At 51.3% G+C, this 16,282-nt stretch overlaps 2 protein-coding genes across 2 annotated transcripts in view; one reads left to right on the forward strand and one right to left on the reverse strand.

Annotated features, from left to right (window-relative positions):
- The window catches only part of LOC119103380 (methyltransferase-like protein 24), a 9,155-nt gene extending 4,979 nt beyond the window's left edge, over positions 1 to 4,176 (forward strand). Inside the window, exon 3 of the mRNA XM_037226897.1 lies at positions 1,745 to 4,176. Coding sequence (XP_037082792.1) covers positions 1,745 to 2,549 — 805 coding nt within the window. The 3' untranslated portion in view covers positions 2,550 to 4,176. The remainder of the gene's footprint in view (positions 1 to 1,744) is intronic.
- Positions 4,177 to 7,384: 3,208 nt separating this feature from the next.
- Positions 7,385 to 12,473, reverse strand: LOC119103720 (glycine receptor subunit alpha-2). Its single transcript, XM_037227351.1, has 6 exons — positions 12,397 to 12,473; positions 11,925 to 12,068; positions 10,975 to 11,176; positions 9,566 to 9,737; positions 8,216 to 8,414; positions 7,385 to 7,974 (listed from the first exon to the last, which is right to left on the reverse strand). The coding sequence occupies exons 1-5, from the start codon at positions 12,470 to 12,472 to the stop codon at positions 8,259 to 8,261; spliced, it is 750 nt and encodes a 249-aa protein (XP_037083246.1). The 5' UTR covers position 12,473; the 3' UTR covers positions 7,385 to 7,974; positions 8,216 to 8,258.
- Positions 12,474 to 16,282: the final 3,809 nt, after the last annotated feature.

A 16,282-nucleotide genomic window follows, 5' to 3' on the forward strand; every position in this document is an offset into this window, starting at 1 on the left:
AGAGAATTCGACAGGACGGCTTCCTTGACTTCTCACCACATCCGCGCATGTTTTGTTTACTTCCGAGGACGACAAACTTTTGTCCCATGTGTCGCTACAAAGTTGAACGCCTTACCAGTAATATGGCGGGCATTCCATTCAGCCAGACCGGCAAACACATTTGTTTGCTTTCCTCGAAACTTTGGGAGGCCCCGGATTACGTTCAGCAGAATATTCCATCAAATCCCAATTATGGCCTTTAGGGCCCGCAAGAAACAATGTCCGCCTCGGGTGTTGCTTACCCGAACCGGGAAGATCCCAGGAGGCCCTACATGGCCAACAGCAGACCCTACTGGTTAGCAGGGTACCTGGGATGATCAGAAGTTCCGAGGCGTAGTTCCGCAAAATGGGTTGCAGGGATTTTTCGCATTTGAAGATATTGGAAAGACTGCTATGGGCGACGCAATTTTTCTAGTTAGGAAATGTGCTCCTAGACACGTCACTGATTGATTAGTTCATCGTACCTTGCATTACATTCCTCGAGGGCCAATTGGCGGTCGTTTTAGTCTAGAAATCGTGTTCACGGACGCCAGATATGAATGATTTGACCATGATATCTGTCTTGGCCGCCTTGATCACCGCATGGCTTATGAAATGGTACGATTGGAGTGATGTTATTACGGCCATGGATGCAAGGTGACCTTTCAACTCCTCTCCCAAATAATTCTCCCACATTTTGTGGCATTTAAGCTTAGGAACCAGAGGGCCTTAGGTCTTAAAAAGGGCATGGCCGTGAGCTGCATCAGAAGGTCTTCAATATGACTAGTTCAGTTCAAAACCCTAGCATTCCTTTAGGGGTTTAATAGTGAATCCCCAAAATACGCAAACAGGCATATTGCGCTCCGGATTCGGTCCAATTTCTTGTATACATTTGTGGGCTGGAGCCCCTTCAACTGGATAAGAAAGCCATGCTCCTGTGAAAACAGTCAAATGCATAGAATGCACCGTGAAAAACACAGGAATGCCTGCCAGCCAATTAGGCAGTCCGGGTGCTGTGCCGGGCTAAAAGACGCTTCATTGAATTTAAGGTATGCAACATATTTTTAAGAAAAGGAATAAAATGAGTCGGGAAATGCACTGACAGACGGTAAAACAGACCCCTAAATCTGCTTGTTCCCATTGGGAAACGTTGATGGCGCCGATACTGTGCATAGATAGCTCTCGATGAGCAGGCTGAAGCGTTCCCAAGTGACTGGCCTACAACTGCATGATTAGTCTGATATGACACCTGGCTTGTCGAAGCCACAATACGTATGGAAACTTAACTTAGTAATGGCTTGTGGACTACAGCGTGGACTGAATGTGTTTTACATGCATCCTGCTCGTCGTCAGTTTCTTTTGTAGATATTCACATGTTGCGACTTGTATCGGGACTACCGACCATGAACAGTTCCGTGGCTTCGGCAAGCTTTCAGACACCCTGACAGACCATCTGAGTCGTGGTCTGTTTTGTTGGTCTCTGTTTGGTCTGGTACGATTCCACAGAGCTGATCAGGCGGCGAGGAGCGAGTTACGGGGCGCGTCTTCGCCTCTGACCGTGGTACGAGGTACGCCGAGGCGCTATGATGAAGCTATGTTGTCCAGATCAAGCGTTTGGATACAGACACGACCGGCGTCTCCCAGCAGCCTTAGAAAAAAGTTACTATCACTGAGCAAGTCGGTTTCGGTGTCAACGACGACTAAACGTCAGTCACTCCTGTTTCAGCCAACTGACGGCGCCGCTGGACGAGCTCTCCCTCGAGGAGCTGGTCGCGCGGCTGGAGCACATGCTGTCGCCGGCCAACGAGCGCGTGCGCTGCCGCAGCGCCATCTTCCCGGGCGGCAAGTGCTCCTGCGTGGACGCCACGCCCGGCGACGAGGAGAGCTGCCTGCTGGTGCCGATCGCCGACGGCAGCAAGACCGTGTGCCTGGACGACGGTCTGCTGACGCCGGGCCAGCCGTGCCTCGTCTACTCGTTCGGCATTCGCGACGATCTGTCGTTCGAGACCGAGATGGTGCGCTTCGGCTGCACGGTGCACGCCTTCGACCCGACCGTGCGCCTGAACCGGACGGCCGCCGCGCTGCCTGACGCCCTGCACGTCCACTACCTGGGCATCGACGGCCACTCATGGACCCATCGCGTCGACGGCCGCGAGTTCCGCCTGCTGACGCTGGACGCGCTAGTGCGCCACCTCGGCCACGAGGGCGTCCGCATCGACTACCTGAAGCTGGACGCTGAGGGCAGCGAGTGGAGCGTGCTGCGCGACCAGCTGGGCGGCGGTGGCGGCGCGCTGCGGCGCCTGCCGCAGTTCACCGTCGAGCTGCACCTGCTGTTCCCGCGCGGCACGCTCAGCGCTGACCCCAGCCGTCAGCTCCAGCTGAGCCACGCCGACGCGCTCGGCTTCCTGCAGACGCTGCACGCGCTGGAGGAGGCCGGCTTCCGGCTGATGGAGAGCCGGCCGGACACGTCCAAGTTCGCAGGCACTGGGCTCTCATACATCTACGAGACCACGTGGGTGCGGCAGCGGTGAGCGTGCTGATAAACATGAGGCGTGATGGCGGACACGAGGCGTGATGGCGCACACGGGGCGTGATGGTGGGAGCGAGGCGTGATGGCGTGCGGGCGTCGGTGGTGGTGCGTTGTGTGAACGCGACGGTGACGGTTTGAAGATATGGACAGCAGGGAAGAATCTTGGAAGTGGAGGAAACGGTACGGTCGACATGTACTGTGGCCGATAGCATATACGAACTCGGGCGGAAAGTCTTTAATTCAAATGTTGCCAGGAAACAAAATCGTTTCGCTGCTGTGTCTGTCTCCCAGATATCCGTCCCTCAGGAGAGCACAAGTTGTTGCGAGTATGACAATTTTAGATGGCGTTTTTCCCGCTGTACTTTCTTATACGGGTTTTGTTCGTTATTCCGGTGCCAGTATCGCGCTGCATCACTTGTGTTATTTCTCCTGTTGCGTTTGTTGCTGACCGTGTGGACGGAGTATAGAACTGAGCAGGTCAGAATCAGCGAAAGATTAATTCCGACCTGCTCAGCCGATGCCAATGTTACCGATCTTCCCTCCCGTGCATGTCCTGGCCGCTCAGCTGCTGCCAGAGCCGTGCTGATGCCGATGTTGTCTGTGCAGGTGCGATGACTGCGCATGACCAACTGGCGTACGGCCGGGTCCACTATTCACGGGTTTCAGATGCGGTGATCTGCCCGAGTTGCGACAGACGGCCCCGTCTTGCAGTCGGGGCGACCTGGACCTCTAGGCGAATGGTTGATGGCTTGAATTACAGAGTTTTAAAGATCGGTCATGCGTAGCGTGAAAAGTGCAAATATTTGGGTATCTAGAGTAGGCTGTCACAGAGGCGGTATGCGGTCGTTGCGTGATGCCGTAGTCAAAGCCTTTTGGTCTACATCCAGATTACTGGAGCTTTTAACTTGAGTGGACGATGAAACAGCCTGTTTCTTGACCTAAAATAACATGTAATGCACACGAGAGGATCACGTTGATTAAGCCACTCGCAGCAAATCTGAAAAAAATCACGGGCCATCAGCAAGCGGTACCCAGTTCGCAGCACGTATGCCCCACGCTATGCATGTCTCGACTGGCTTTGACAATGTTCGTTTTTACTGCGTGGTTTGGCGCTCAAAGTTGGATGTTGGTGGGACACACCAAACCACCTCGTGAAGTGGGTTCCGTGACAGGGCGGGGACTCGTACCCAGCGATTTAGCTCGTACTCGTACCCAGAGATTTATACTGAAACTTGGGAACTGCTGTAGCGGTGGACGAATGGGCGCCTTTGTGGTTGGGCGTCGGTGCATGCATTTATACTTTTATAAGCAATATTCTCAGCGTGGAATGGTATGCACGTCTTGCCGTTCGTGCTGTGTCGGTATTAGTTTTCCATCGTTCCATTAAAGCCTTGCCTCGCATTGGTCATGGGGTACGTGGCAACCTATCGGTCATGGGCCAAGTAGAACGCCGATGCGTGGAATCTGTGAGGACCTGTGGTCATCTTTTGAGCGGACGGTACCAGCCCAGCTCAGAGTTGGCTAACACTCAACGAGTAGTGCGTACTGGTGTAGATGTGGAGCAAGTGATCGTTAACATACCGCCAGACAACTGCCTCTATTGAATTTAAATAAAAATGGCAAACTCACCCGCTTGATTTACTGACTAGCTCAGCAGGGACGAATTCAGGATTACTTACCGCCCACAATCGCAGACAGGGCGGAGTCGAGCCTACCTGCTGCATTCCACCAGATGTGTCCGTAAGATTAGTGGTTGAAATGCTGCAGACTGCCGCTTGTCGTTGAGCAGAAGACGATGTTGGTCCTCTCCAGCGTCAGTGCCTACCAAAATGATTGGCTACCGGAGTTATCACGTCCCTTGAAATGCTGCGGTGTATCCGAGAGGATGCAGGCGCGTACGAAAACCGAGGACCAGGCGCCTACCAAACTAGCGCAAATGTCACTTTTACCCGTGCACATGTATTAGTTCCTGCGCACTTAGTCAGAGTATCACATACTGGTGCGCAAAATGGCATGGCAAGTGGTCGTCGCGCATGACCACTGAGCGTCGCAGGTTATTGACGTTTCAGACTCTGTCTGTGAAGACTGCCCTGGCCGACATGTTGGCGAACTCCAGCGGCAAAGGCGTTGACCGCCGGGGTGACTTAATACGCGAGCAGCCTGTCGCCTGCCGCGGGGCCACAGACGCGGGGCAGACTGACCAGACTGCCCATACTGTGTGTGTGTGTGTGTGTGTGTGTGTGTGTGTGTGTGTGTGTGTGTGTGTGTGTGTGTGTGTGTGTGTGTGTGTGTGTGTGTGTGTGTGTGTGTGTGTGTGCGTGTGTGTGTGCGTGTGCGTGTGCGTGTGCGTGTGCGTGTGCGTGTGCGTGTGCGTGTGTGTGCGTGCGTGCGTGTGTGCGTGCGTGCGTGCGTGCGTGCGTGCGTGCGTGCGTGCGTGCGTGTGTGTGTGTGGTTCGTTCGCTGGTAGTTTAGAACGGAGCCGCTCAGCGATGCGTCCGGGCTTGTTCGCCCGCCTGATGCGGGGGAGCAGCTGTGGAGTCTGATGGCCGAACATGCTCCGGGAGGAAGCCAGCCCAGGCTCGCATGCACGGACCATTTAAGGCCGCACTTGTCAGATATTACTCGTGCAGCAAGCTGAACGATTTCTTGCGCAGTTGTCATGTCTTGAACAAGATTGTTGGCCTCAGATTTTTACGTAGGTGAGCTCACATAAGGAAAATACACCCTGTAAATTTGGTGTCTCTAGCTCTCCTAGTTGTTGAAATCTCAGGGGGTCAAAATGATCCCTGCCCGGGCGAAAGATATTCAACCGACCACCCGGCTGCGTGTTAAAGAAGGACGTGGCTTTCTGAAATTCTGCCTCGCGCAGAGATGTGCTGGAACGGATTGGCGGCGAGGCCTGGCGAGGCAGCCGACACGTGTCAGCGCTGTTACAAAAGTCACGTGATATGTGATGGTGTGATCCCAAGGCTCGATAACGGTTTGAGGCAAAGAGGCAATGTATATCATGCGGGGACGTATTCAAGAAGGGTACTAAGGATGCGTCCCTAAGGATACCAAATGCTGACATGATTGCCTTTGAGTGAGGGTGGGCAATTGAAAACCAAGCAAAAAAGTCGCAATTAGTAAAATGAACGCAGGCAATGCTGGTAAGAGCTGTGCAATAAGTTTGACGCTCCCGCGGCATAATAAAACGTTCTATTAGCGACCAATTTGTAGCAGTGACCCCTATTATCGCGAAATTCTGCGCACATCCATGATTTCATGCGCCATACAGTGATGCATTGGAAGTATAATGATGGGTATTAGACAGTGCTGGAGACATGACGCTGATGGACTGGGCTGGAAACCACCAGAAAGAGTCGAATGCCAATGACCAGGTTGTGATACCTAATCTCCACATGTCTTTAAGCAGGCCACTGCGCTGGGACATTTCGAAAAGCAACAGAACCTGCAAAACAGGGACCGCGGGCCACGGACCTGCTGACACCCCGTACCGCAGTCGTGGGTATTCCCCCTCCCCCTCACCTCTCCCTCGGCAGCCAGTTAACAGGGCGGAGCTGACCGGTGTACCAGGTGTGACGTTCTCAGGCGCCGTCGCCGGTCGAACACAGCTGGACTCAGTTGCTGGCTGTGTGTTAGCTGCGGCTGGCCGGCCGGTGCCATTGTGCACCCGTTGGCCGCCGTCGAGGCGCTAACAATGGTGTGTGCCCACGCACTCGAGCCGGTCTATAGCGGTCTGCCGCCGCTGAGCGGCGTCGTAACGAGCATTGGGGTCCGAGGGGCGGCCCGCCCGCCGAGCCGAGCGCTTCACCATTGTGGCGTCAATCGTGCTCTGTTTGTGCCCCACTCGTGCCGCACAAGTGAGACGCCGCGGCACACGAGCGCATTCATCGCGGAGGTGACACTCGTTGCGTTGCTTCATGGTTTCGCGGTTATGTGCGAGTGCGGCTGTTTTGTCCACGACTGATAATGGTGATGGCTGTGTGCAGGACCTGGAACTCAGTACGCTCTCATGTGTCGCCCCATGGCTTGATGCGAAGTGCAGAATGAATGGGTGGGGCGTGGTGATGGAAGGCAATCATTTCACTGTTTATGACCACTTCCTGACCGCCTTTCGTGGGAAGGATGTGTGACTAGAGATCTGTTGTGGTCCGGAGTTCTAGACCCTGGGTCCAGGGAAATCAACATGTGTATGTGCGGGTCTGAGAGGTACGAAGTAGGGGGCCCAGGAGGTCAAGGGGCACATGGAAGGGCTTTTTTGACGCGCGGACTGCAAAGAAAAGGAGCATAAGTGAGAAGAGCCTTAAAACAACGTATTTGGCTGAACGCAACGTCTAATAATACCTCAGCCACCCCAGCCTCCGGCCACCCAGGCTTTTTTTAACTCTTCAGTGGCCTTTTCCTGGCTGCCAAGGAGCCTGTGGTCGCTTAACGGCCATGAGAGCTACCTGGGATCATTCTGGCCGGTGAAACCTCCTTCCAGACACTAACGGGCTCTTTTGGCCGTTTGACTCTGGCTGTTGGCCGGGAATGGAGTGAACCTTTTATGCCGAATTGGTCCCGATATCCCGGGGCTTCTGGGTCCCGCCAACTCTCACCACCCATCTCTCCCTCCCCCTCCAGAAACACACACACGCGCATCTCCAGCACCATCAGGAAGCGTATTGGCGTTGTTAATCCAGCGCTAAGACTAATGTTTCGCAGTCGCAATCACGTTAAACGCATTCACCGGACCGACGGGTGCACAGTGACGATTATGGACTTTCAGAGCACCGCATGGCCATACGCCAGGCTGCGTACTTGCTCAGTACTTGCATGTCATGTATTATCGCAAAAGTGTATTTTTGCATAACCAAAAGGGACTTCTTTGGTCGGGTCAAACACATGTGGGTAGGCACAAGCAAGTGCAGCATGCATCCATAATCACTGGCGGAACGCACTGACGTGCGTTAATGTGCTTTCCTAGTCAAAGTCTCGCAAACAAATCATATGCCACATTGTCTCTAGCGCTACACATGTTAATAGCCCACAGGCAAACGGCCTTCAACTTCTCACACGCGTTTGCCTCAGCATGTCGAATCCTGGCGAAGTGTGCTCGTCCTGGTCTAGTTCGCAGCAGCTGCCCCTGTTCCTCATCACCAATCGTCCTGGTCTAGTTCGCAGCAGCTGCTCCTGTTCCTCATCACCAATTGTCATGGTCTAGTTCGCGACAGCTGCTCCTGTTCCTCATCACCAATCGTCATAGTCTAGTTCGCAGCAGCTGCTCCTGTTCCTCATCACCAATCGTCATGGTTTAGTTCACAGCAGCTGCTCCTGTTTCTGGTCACCAATTGGTGTGATCTAGTTCGCAGCAGCTGCTCCTGTTGCTGATCACAAACGTTCCTGATTACCTTTCTGAGCACATAGGCGATATCAGGGTACACCTGAAACACACGGGACGTCAACGCCCCATGTGGACCGACACGGACCGAGAAACGGCTAGGCGCGCCAGGACCGGACAGCATGCACGGACAACTCGGGCGGTGACGGCAGCACAAAATCCTGCAGCTGCTCTACTACACATCTTGATGCTCCGTTGTCAGAGAAACGCGAATGATGGCTTGAAGCAAGTGTCCATCCGCCGGCAAGCTGCTTTTTACCGACGTTGCCGACCAACAAACTCACATCGTGGCTGGATTCCATCCTTTTCCGGCGCGGTGTCTCCAGCCTAGAGGCAGTAGTAGCACCAGTAGCCGAAGGCGAAGGAGGCGAAGAGCACGACTAGAGCCCAGCGGCTGACGCGGTCCATGCGCGCCGGGTCGACGTCGCGCCACCGGGCCGAGGAGCCCAGCGACGCGCGGCTCAGGCTCTTCTTCGTCAGCTTCTGCCGGGCGGAACGGTAATGGCGAGGGCCACGGTAAATGTTGATATCCACCACGAGCTGGAAGAATGACGTGAAGTGCTTGCCCCGGGTGGGGGAGAAAGAGCGAGGCTGGGACCTGGTGGGACATGGTTAGATATGAGGAAATGTGGCAGCCCAGCGCCCTCGCATACAATAATATCTCTTTCTGTGTCTGCGACCCGGACGTTGTAGGGGACACGGCCGCCGTCGGCAACACTGCATGGGCTCTTAGAAAATGTCGCACTGAAATTTCCGAGGGTATGACTATGGTTATGACTTTTCGCAGATAAGTGTCTCGAAACCTGCACTCATAGTAACGACACGACACATGATGGACGTTTTCACGACACTTGCCACTTGCTGATGAGCATCAATGATATTTCAGATAAAACGTTGGGGTTAAAGAAGTTGGCATCGACAAACAGACGCATTTAAATTTATTGAGTGACGTCATATGCTGGGGTGTATTTCCATATATGTGGCTTGAATGCATACGTATACACAGGACCGTAAAGTTAATGTTGATGTTAAATGCCACGCACGTATATGCCACACAGCTACTGCCATGGATGAGCTAGTGGGTAAAGCAGTAGGACATGTTAACAACATTCGGTCTGCTTTGAACTGCACATCGTATTTATATCCCCCCCCCCCCCCAACTAAGCAATATTCGAAGGATTTCGCCAGACGGTCAGCCAATTTGGAAATTCCGCAACCTAGATGCATGCTTTGCAGTTAGCTTTAAATTCCATTGCTGTGCATATCACGCACCCTTTTTGTTTAGGGCGAGATGTCTGATTTCAGTCCAAAGTGATGGGGAGGAAAATTGGTAAACTGTTTCCATTTCGCCGAAATGTCAACATGGCGGTATTGCAAAGTCGCAAAACTTGGAAACTTTGTTAACACGGCCGCCGCCAAGAGTTCTCCTTTTGCGTTCTGAGTGATTCGGTGACACTTTACGTTGTAAACTGGCAGGCTGTGTATTAGCAATGACGTCCCCAATTTCGCGAAAACTCTAAAGCCGATGCTCCCAGCTTATTCAGGTTTTCTTTAAGAGAAACCAAATTTACATCACTTCCGAATATCCAGTCGCCACGTGCGTTAGGTCGCCTCCCCTTCCCCAGCACGCTCACCTCAGCTGGGTGGATATGACGCGGGCGGGCCCAGGTCGGCCCATCTTCTGCTTTCCTCTCGCGCTGGATAAAAATGAGGACGACGTACTCCAGAATGATGAGGAAGTCGAAGACCAGGCAGCCCACGTACCAGATGTCGCTGGCTCGGATGTACGACACTTCCAGGCCGGTGCTGTCGTCAGAAATGAGGCTAGTTTTGCAGGTGTGCAGACAGCAGGCCTGAGGCCCACCTACTTTTTCACAAAAAGAATACGTCAGGGTGATTTCCAGAGAGAGATGAAAATTGACACAAGGTGGGATCAATGCCTGGAAGACACGCTAGCGATTTTGAGAACACGACAAAACACCTGGCTCGCTTCCGTAACACAAATGTCAAATGCCTGCAAACCAAGGGAAAATGAATGTGTAATGCGTTTGGATGGTGGCTGTTTGTTGCCAGCTGTACGGTGTGACATCTTCTTTTTTAAAACAGGACACCAGATACTGCCAGTTATGCCCATCTATTTACACACACACCGAATCTGATCTGAATTAAAGGTATGCAGTTATACCTTCACATTACCAACAGAGGCACGCAACGCGCGTCCACATGACAACTGATCAGGAACAAATTCTTGACGGAGAGGCACGATCCACTCCAACAAGCATTCAATATTCGCAGCAATTAGGTGCAAGCACACGTGAGTACTATTGTGGTATTTGTCGTGTACTGGATATTTGAGGATGAGAACTTAAGTTTTGACTTTTTGTCAGGAGCAATCTGTGACAAAAAATGAAAATACGAGCCTGGGGGGGGGGGGGGGGGGTCGGCGGCACCCTGCCCCCTTAGCTGCGCTTCCGGGAGGGCGAATATCGTGAACAAGGCCAGCACATTCACAGACTGGAGAAAATAGCCCATTCGCAGACACAGACGGCGGGTAGGCATAGTGAGCAGGGAGCTCGCTCGCAGACTGGAGTAAGCATGGTAAGTGGGGAGCACACTAGCGGACTGTAAGTGAGCATGGTGAGCACGAAGCACACTCACATACTGCAGGTGAGCATGGTGTGCAGGGAGCACACTCACAGACTCGAGATGAGCATGGTAAGCAGGGAGCACATTCTGACGCTGCATGACCTACAGCAGTCGATGTATCCTAAAACGCCAAATCATGTTCATCATCAGGGAGCACACTCACAGACTCGAGGTGAACATGGTGAACGCGGAGTACACTCACAGACTGCAGGTGAACATGGTGAGCAGGAAGCACACTCACAGACTCGAGGTGAACATGGTGAGCACGGAACACACTCACAGACCGCAGGTGAATATGGTGAGCAGGGGGCACACCCACAGACTGCAGGTGAACATGTTGAGCAGGGAGCACACCCACAGACTCGAGGTGAGCATGGTGAGCAGGGAGCACACTCACAGACTCGAGGTGAACATGGTGAGCAGGGCCAGCAGGGAGGTGATGCAAAGCACCATACGGCCTGGGATGACCTCCGGCGGCAGCAGCATGCTGAGCCAGGAGGTGGCCACCAGCAGCACGCACGGCAGGAACGTGTGCCACAGGAAGAACATGGTGCGTCGCTGCAGGTGTACTGTCACCGCCACGTTGGCGTAGCAGTCCTCTGTGGAGAGTCGGCGAGCCGGTCATATCGAGTAGAGTCGGCATCAGACGGGATAGCTCTTTCCTGAGGCGACGCAAGCGAAGAAATGTAGGGGCCTCGACTTGCCACCGAGACGTTGTGCAGTCAGAACAGAACACACACAGGCAGAACAGAACACACACAACGACGCCAGAGAAACAGCTGGTCCCTGCATCCCGGCTAAGAAATGCACAACGCCCGAGGTCACCACGCTAAACCCCTCAGAGCAGACCAGTCTATCGTAACATCTACCGACCAAAGGGTCATTCATGGTGTTGGGCTACTCAAACAATGCCAATATCACAGAGGCTTCCTTTGGAGGCGCCCACAGGGTTGGCAGCAAATATGTGTATGTTGTGATGTGGAGGATTTGGGTAGATATATGACATTGCCGGTCTTATCTTACAGGATGATACATGCCTGGAGTGTAGCCATCGATGAGGCTGCGATACATTTTACACGCTTCCGAGCGGGGCTGAGTTTTTTTCTGCATGTTAGTGTGAAGATCTGACATTAAGTCGTAGTAGAGGCAGGCTTTTCCTTACAGGCTGTAGCACTGGAGACCACAAGTTGAGGTGGTAGGTGGATATAAATGTTTGGCTCCAATATCACCGGCCCGGGTAGGCAGAGAAAGAGAAGGAAGGAGAATCAACAGGTTCACGCACGTTCACAATTACTGCTGCTGGAAAATATCGAACACTAGCAAAATTGAATGGATCAAAGAACCAACCTTCGTGTTCACCATAGCATCTTGAAACGTGGCTACTTCTCTTGATGGTAATTCTGAAGTTCTTTCGCGACAGTTTGTCGTTCGAGTAGATGCTTCCGTTTGCCGACATCCAGTCCCAGATCATCTCGGTCATGTTGTAACCGTCTGTCAAGCATTCCAGCCATTCGTCATTTCGGCGCCCACGCAACATGCTCGCAAACTTGCCATAAGTGAGCTGGTTTTCCTCACGAAAAATTGTTGCTGAACAGAGTTTGATTAAGTTCATAAGTCATGCTTGCAAATGCAATCCCGTGCCACCGTGATTTGCTTGTACTGCTATTTGAAAAACTGACTCGGTAAAACGGCACTAACATCGATAAATGACAGATGACCTTGACATTGGCCAAAAGCGCCCAAAAGACGAGAATATTCTCGCTACCAGCACAAAAGAACGAGCTGGGCGAGGCGAGAAATTGAGACAATGGTAACTTACAGCTTCCAAACTCTACGTGGCAATCCTGAGTGTCGAATGGGTATGAGGAGAATTCCATGTCGCAGGAAACTGACATTCGTGAACTGGAAGACATTACACTGGTCAACAACGCATGGTGAGAATGTGGGGTTTGGGTCCTATCAAATTTTTGGCCATAAAGCGACCACCTCTGCCAATCAATGATAGAAAGCTGTCACGTAAGCATTGGATGGTCATATACATTGGACTTACTTCAGCCACAATTTTTTCCGGCGACAAACTACTTGAATATGCATGCTTAAAGCAGTACTCAGTTTTGCCCACCTGTTCTCGCGGTGTTTCTAAAATTCCCCTCATTAACGTTTTTGGGAGGGCACATTCGTGTCTAAAATTCATGTGAACCCTCATTTCCAGTGCGCATGCATGGATCAAACTACAGTCTTACCTTGGACAATTCGATGTAATCTGTATGTTATGAGATGTGTCAAAGATCACATCCACTTCCTCTTTATCAACTCGATCCCATCTTCGGTCCGATATAAAAATCAAATGACTCTGGGGCAAACGCCTAAATGAAGCTTCACTTCCAAAACTTCATCGTAAAACCTAAGCGGGAAACTTTGAAACCTCTTGAAATTTGTGCGCGTTTGGCGATTTATGCTTCATGCCTGCCCGTACCGGAAACATACAAAATTGTGAAAGGAAGAAGGGCACTCCAGGCGTGCGAAGCTCTACCACTTTTAAACGCTACACTCCATACCCAACGCAAGTGAATCACGTTTCGTTGGGCAGCGAAGGCGTACCGAAATCTCACACAGGCCACAGGCCAAGCGTAGTCTCAGTGGCGTTCGCGCGGCTAGCCGTCTTAACATACCCGCGCATCCCTCGATCTCGTGGAGAAAAATGGAAAATATTGCGATAATTGCCACTCGGATGACGATGACGCTCATTCCCTGTTCTTTTTTTGTTAATTGAATCTAAAAGCACGCGTTTAAAGGAACACACCTTTTATAACGTGTGGTATGGGCTGAGTAGGATTTCGCAACGGAGACCACACCGCAAAATGTTGCACCGAAAATTCTACGTATGACATGAAATATCGCATAGCGTATAACAGGTATTGCACGACACGTAACAAATGTTTAGTATCGCTTTAACCTGTTTGTTGATAACATAACATATTTTTATTTACCTTCGCTGCGTATCTGCCTTGATTTTATTATTACCGACATTTAGTCACATGCATGCGCACGAGCGAACAAATATGAATTAGGAGGGGGAGGGGCGCGGGTGCCCCGATGGCATCTCACAGCCGCTCCTGCTCATACAGTGGCGTGTTCAGGGCACAGCACGTAAGCCAGAATTTTTATCTTGGGCGTTCATAAAGGTTAAATATCCAGAACGTGCTCCCGGTCGCCCGACCGCCGACATGGCCGCCCTTGGCGTGCTCAAGGTCAAGTGGCGACAGGAGAGAGGCGGTGCAGACGCACAGCGGATGAGGAACTGCTGATGTCGGGACTGTTGTGTTAAGCAAAGATTGCTTCTGTATATAGCGAAATAATTCAGTATTTCCTGTAACTGCGCGAGCCATGGGCGTAGGAACAGGGGGGGGGGGGCAAGGGGGCCATAGCCACCACTTTTCAAGGTGGGAAGACCAGTAATGTTAACTGGCCCCGTACTTTTCAGATTAAGGCTGCATTTGGCTTACTTTTGCACTACATTTAACATGCATGCCGATTTGCCTAGTTCACCAGCCATCCCCTTAAGATGCGTCATTCTTTTCGTTTACTCATTGGCCATCGCTTAGTGTTACAGCCGTAAGGCCGGCGCCGCGGAGCCTGGTGACTGCAACGCCGGGCGTCGAGATTGTTGCTACGAATTGCGAGCGCGCATGTTCAAGACCATATTACGTAGTTTTCTATCAGTAATCAGTTCTGACAGGATCTTAAGCATTTTAAGACGAACACGGGTTAGCAATGCTAATACGAATTAGGAACCCCATTTCATCTACAATCTAAGGTCAGGGAGAACTCAATATCCCTGAAGAACACAGAAAAACACGGAACTGAATTTTATGTGATAATTGTTGGACTACCTACGGTGATCAGGGATTGTGTTGCGTCAATGAGGGTTTCTGTGCTGATCCGGGGCTAGCGACGCGGGTCAGAAGGTCTCCCGTGTCAGGGATGGAAACAATATGATATGATATATCCTAATGGCCTCTGGATCGACTAGGAGATCCCGCCCCGTGTCACCGGAATCACAGCCAGAAGACATTTCGCAATGGGACGGAATGGCCCTTCAGCCCTTGACTGGAAGCAGTATGGTGGTGCTCTACTCAGGAGGCCTCTTGCCCGAAAGGAAATAAGGGGCCTCATTATTGTTGAGCAAATGGGGTCTCATTATCGTTAAATAGGGGGGTCGAAATGAGCTTAAAAAACGAGCAAGGTCATGCCATGTCTCCCAGAGATCGTTCATTTTTTCAGAATGTATTTCTGAAACAAATTACATCAAAGGGCTGGAACATGCCCGCCCGCAACCTCCAGAGCAAGGACAGGGATAGTCTGGGCTGCGGTTTCCGCAAAACCGAAAAGTTTCGGTCACTGCAAATGCCACCAGACTGCGAGTGCCGTGTTCATATGTCTCCTGGATGTATGAATAGCTGCAAAAACACGAAAAATGGATATTCTACCTTTACTCTTCCAGTTTAATCACCAGATTTCAGTCCCACTTCGCGGTGCTTTAAGGGCCAATCCGTTCTTTTCATCTGTTTAAAAACTGCCCACGTGAAATATGCCCTCGGGCGGCCTTCTAAATGCAAGATCTGATGTCACGAGGCGTGCAAGCAAACGTTTTCAGAAGCGTCGTCATTTTCGTCCACCAGTTGACCACAACTTAGTATTAACTGCTAGGCCAACGCTGAGCGGCCTACAGAAACTGCAACGCCTGGGGTCGAGGCTTGTGTCGGTAAGATCTTTGGTGCGCATGCTTAAAATTACGTCACATAGCTTATATTACTAGTCGATTGAAGTGCTTAAATGTAATAATTTCAGAAGCGTCATCATTTTCGTCCACCGGTGGGCCGCGACTGAGAGCAACTGGGCTAACGCTCCGCGAACTATGGAGACCACAACGCCTGGTTTCGAAGTTCTTGTTGCTAAAATCGGCGAGCGCGGATGTTAAAAAACCACGCTACATAAATTGCATCACTGATCGATTCTAACTGAATGGTGAACATTTTCAGACAAACATGGCTTAGCCATGTTAATACACATTGTTGACCACTCGATGTGCAATACAATTTTCATCTTCAAATTTGGATCAAACATATCGATGTATGATCTGCCTTCGCGATGTCCTCAATGCCAGTAGAAACAAGGTAGCAAATTGTGACAAAGCTTCTGAACTTTATCCGCTTAGAAAGAGCCAACTAACCATTGTACGTTAAAAGCACCGGTGATTTATTTTATACAGTCGTTCAACGCCTGATTTCTGCAGTTCACTGAACTCAAAATACAAAAAGAATTAAGCTCACGGTAGCACCTGGTTTCTGTTCTGGTTACAAAAAAAGAAGAATAAAACGAAGAAATCTGTGTCGCTTATTAACAAGTAAGCTATATCCGGGGATATTTGGGGAGACCACTATAAGATGGGATTTTGTCAACCTTGTGTTCCCCCTTCGCAAGGCTCTGGCTACACCCCGCCTACACGCAAAAGCAAATCAGGTCGTATGCGTTGCATGATGGGCAGTGAAGCATCCGTTGTGCCAATTCATACCTAAAGCAGACAGCTTCCCGGAGGATATTTTTCTGGGATGATGTGGTGCAAGGGAAGATAATTCGGAAAAAAGATACTATTGCAGCTGTCCAACACATGTTTCATGTATCATATAGTAGTAACGCTGATC

Source organism: Pollicipes pollicipes, unplaced genomic scaffold, assembly GCF_011947565.3.
Source record: "Pollicipes pollicipes isolate AB1234 unplaced genomic scaffold, Ppol_2.1 Scaffold_5724;HRSCAF=6776_pilon_pilon_pilon, whole genome shotgun sequence".
Lineage (NCBI taxonomy): Eukaryota > Metazoa > Arthropoda > Thecostraca > Pollicipedomorpha > Pollicipedidae > Pollicipes > Pollicipes pollicipes.